General features: G+C 38.4%; 1 protein-coding gene across 2 annotated transcripts in view; it reads right to left on the reverse strand.

Moving 5' to 3' along the window:
- The window catches only part of LOC106872751 (uncharacterized), a 15,278-nt gene extending 11,209 nt beyond the window's left edge, over nucleotides 1-4,069 (reverse strand). Inside the window, exons 1-2 of one of the 2 annotated variants that reach the window (XM_014919844.2) lie at nucleotides 3,973-4,069; nucleotides 3,699-3,866 (exon numbers count right to left, since the gene is read on the reverse strand). In XM_014919844.2, coding sequence (XP_014775330.1) covers nucleotides 3,699-3,826 — 128 coding nt within the window. In that variant the 5' untranslated portion in view covers nucleotides 3,827-3,866; nucleotides 3,973-4,069. Of the gene's footprint in view, nucleotides 1-3,698 lie in introns of both variants that reach the window. The other variant, XM_014919843.2, reaches the window with a different exon arrangement.
- Nucleotides 4,070-4,081: the final 12 nt, after the last annotated feature.

Consider the following 4,081-nt stretch of genomic DNA (forward strand, 5'->3'; position numbering starts at 1 on the left):
TTTTCGTGCGGGTGACACGTAAAAGCACCCACTACACTCTCTGAGTGGTTAGCGTTAGGAAGGGCATCCAGCTGTAGAAACTCTGCCAAATTAGATTGGAGCCTGGTGTTGCCATCCGGTTTCACCAGTCCTCAGTCAAATCGTCCAGCCCATGCTAGCATGGAAGGCGGACGTTAAACGATGATGATGATGTATATATATATATCATGCTCATCATCATCATCGTTTAACGTCTGCTTTCCATGCTAGCATGGGTTGGACGATTTGACTGAGGACTGGTGAAACCCGAAGGCTACACCAGGCTCCAATCTGATCTGGCAGAGTTTCTACAGCTGGATGCCCTTCCTAATGCCAACCACTCCGAGAGTGTAGTAGGTGCTTTTATGTGCCACCGGTACGAAGGCCAGTCAGGCGGTACTGGCAACGGCCACGCTCAAAATAGTGTATTTTATGTGCCACCCGCACAAGAGCCAGTCCAGGGGCACTGGCAACAATCTCGCTTGAAAGTCCTTACACATGCCATGGGCACAAGTGCCAGAAAGGCGACGCTGAGCACAGGTGCCATCATGATTTCACTTTTGCTTGCCCCAACAGGTCTTCGCAAGCCGAGTTTCATGTCCAATGAAGGAGACGATGTTGGCATGGGTGCCAGTCGTCGAATTTAGTTCGATAATATGTAGTTAAATTAAATTAATTTTAATTAATTTAATCTCTACCATGCTTTCTTACATGTTAGGGTTACCATTTGAAACGATCAAACGCATGGATCAAAATCTTATAAAACTTTTAGCATCTTCTCTTCTCCATCTTTAATTGTCTGTTGAGTTTATATAGGATCCGTGTTCTATAAATGCTCATAACACACCTTATACTTGTAATATATCTTAAATAAATACTTACAATATTAATATGAAGAATCTTTATTAGAAATCTAACTTTGGACCCCACAAAGTAAAAATGTTCTAATTGAACTCAACCTTTTCTCTCTCTCTCTCTCTCTCTCTCTCATATATATATATATATATAATCATCATCATCATATATATATATGAGGGAGGCTGAATATCATGACTCTATCTATGTAGTCATGATATTCATCCTCTCTCACCAATAAACTCTTGCACTCTCTGCTCACTCAAACTTCCAGTTCTGTTTCCATTCATTTACTTTGCTTCTTTCTAGCAACTACTGCTCACCCTTATATTATGTGGGATAGCTATATATCTTCTCTGTATCAAGACATTTGTACATGTTCCACTATCCTGTTTTAGTCCCTCAACACTTACCATAAAACCTAAAGAAAGCCTACAACTTTTTCTTTTGGTTTAGATGTTGAGTATGATTTGAGGGAAACTTGGCTGCTATTCATAGCATGTCGAGTAATGACAGTGCAAGGTGGCTTATGTGACATGGGGCCAGCTTGGTCTACTCCTGCCTCTTCCCTGTATAGATGTCCAGTTCCTCTAAAACAAATGGGAAGCCATCCAGTGCAGCAAGATCTTCGATGGGCTAGAGCACTGTCTTGACCAGCAGGTTTCTGCTTGACCTCCTACCTCCCAAGATGGTATTATGGCTCAATGCAGTGCCATCACTCTCGACTGTTTACGGATTGGGGTTTCCTTGACCATTGGCCTCCAGATCTGTTAGCCTCACAAATGTCGCTGTGGATTCTCTCAGCCTCCATCCATTGTCGTGCCATTATAATGCTGGCTGGCTGCCCTCCACACCATGCTGCCCTCAATGAGATCATAAAGCATGGTCTATACGCTGCAGGGTTCGCTTCCCAGCTCGGGCCAGGGAGGCTGGACAGGTAGGTCCCCTCATCTGGGATGCCACATGCTGCTCATCACGCCAAGAAGGGCAGCAGTTGGGAACACTGGTATTCTTGGTCTCTGGATTACATCCCTTTTCACTACTACCAGGGCTGCGATGGCTATCTGCAAATGCAAGCCCTGTGTGTCGCCTTTTCCATTTGTTCGTCGAGATCATGAGGCGGACTAACAAGTCTTTTTTTTAGTATTAGCTGTAGTATTCCTTAAGAGCACACATCTTTTTACAACTATTTTGCATAGTTGAGGAGAGATGGGCGAATTAACAAGGTTTAGAGAAGAGGGGTGTTGGGAGGACAAAACAATATTTGAGACAAGAAATAGGATGTTTTATGTATAAAATACAGCAACAAAAGATTTATTAATTGGCGGAGGTAAAGAGTACGTACACCACCCGTTTTCGACGTAACAAAAACCCTAAACCTAAACACCAGGTGTACGTATTCTTTACTTTCGTCTATTAATTATCGGTTTAGTCAAGATAATATAGTTATATTAGTTAACGAGCAGCTGAGACGAAGGTAGGGTTACAAAATATTATGGATGTATTCAGTTTGTATCCATTATGATTGGTCAATAATTTTGTGTTTCGCCCTTGATATAAAAAGATCGCCGTTCTATTTTTGTTTCACTTCTCACTTTCTGTAATGCCGTCTTGTAAACAATAGTTGTCATAATTCAGCGGAAAACATTGCTTGTTTACGAAAGTAAAAGCGCTTAAGGTGAGATCAAATATTTATTGCGAAATAAAATGATTAATAAAAATCATTAGGGCACACATTAGACCTTCACAAGGCTGAAGGTGTTCCACCAAAATAAAGAATCCAACATAGAGGTCCTCTTCGGACGAGCATTGAAAGTTTCGGTTAATGTTTATGAAAATCACCCCCACCACCGCCCAAATACTGGAATGAGTTTCGGTTAATGGACCACATCGGAGGAGAAAAGTCCTGATTAAACTCAAAGGAAGAAGAACCAGGCAAGATATTCATTCGATGACCTTAGCAGGTGTTTTTTTTTTAAATAATGGCCGAGGAAAAAATGGAGGGAAAATAATGTAATTAAGGTGATTGATTAAAGATAATTGCTTCATTAAATTAATCGTTATCTATGAAAAGATGCAGTTAATTTTTTTTTAATATTTCTTATCTTTATTTTGTAGATACGGTAAAACAAATATTTCAAAATGATTAACAGAAAAATGAAATTTTTTAATAATCCTTCACTACACTCACTTGTAATGTGTGTGTGTGTGTGTGTACAGTAATCCCTCGATTATCGCGGGTCCAAAACCCCCAACGAAAGGTGAAAATCCGCGAATTAGAAACAGTACTGGACTGTATATTTTTAAAATTATTTTTATAATTTGTATATATGGGCGGAAGTCTTTCCTATATTTATTTTATTGTAAATGCAAAACGACACCACGGAAGAATCGGCGTAAGCTTAAATAACAAACCGATTGGCTAAGACCAACGCCTAATATCTTCTACAATTTAATAAATATAACTTTGTTAATCTTATCAAAAAAAAAAGAAAAGAAAGATTTTATCTCTATTATTGTAATCTCCAGCTACGAAAACATTAAAATTTCGTGAGAAATGAATTTTTCAAGAGGAATAAAGTCACCAAACTGCAAAAGACAAGTTCACTCATCAATCAGTTAACGATACAAGCATTAATTGAATAGACACGTGCTTTTGCCCCTTTTTTGACAGGCTTTACTGTAATATCGGGACGTACAAAATAAGTTGCAATTTGCAATAATTCAGTGAAAAGGAGGAAGATATTTTATGTAGTCATTAGAAAAGTTGCCCAAGTTTTGTATAAAGTTTAGTATAAAAACGTGGAAAAGATAATGTAACAAACCAGTCATCCAATTCAATTAGAATCTTCTTTTTTTCTTTGTTAAGTGTGTCTGCTTTGGCTTTGAGAATGTTTGAGTAATTAAGGAAACACTGTTGTAGGTGTTGGAGATCAATATTTAACGAAGCCATTTCAGCCGCCAAAACAGCAACAATGAGCAGCGACCGACCTCTAAAAAGACACAAACCATGGACAAAACAAAAATATATACTGTGAGAAACTCTACCTATTTACATTAATATCAATATTATAATAAACAGGGAAAAAGGAAATTTACAAAAGCAATTCAAATATGTGTCACTTTATTTCTTTCTTTTTTTTGCTAAATAAAAATCTTCCTCCTTTACAGATCACTAAATGAGTTTACTGGTGGTGACAAGGCACTG

Source organism: Octopus bimaculoides, chromosome 1 (genome assembly GCF_001194135.2).
Source record: "Octopus bimaculoides isolate UCB-OBI-ISO-001 chromosome 1, ASM119413v2, whole genome shotgun sequence".
NCBI classification, from domain to species: domain Eukaryota; kingdom Metazoa; phylum Mollusca; class Cephalopoda; order Octopoda; family Octopodidae; genus Octopus; species Octopus bimaculoides.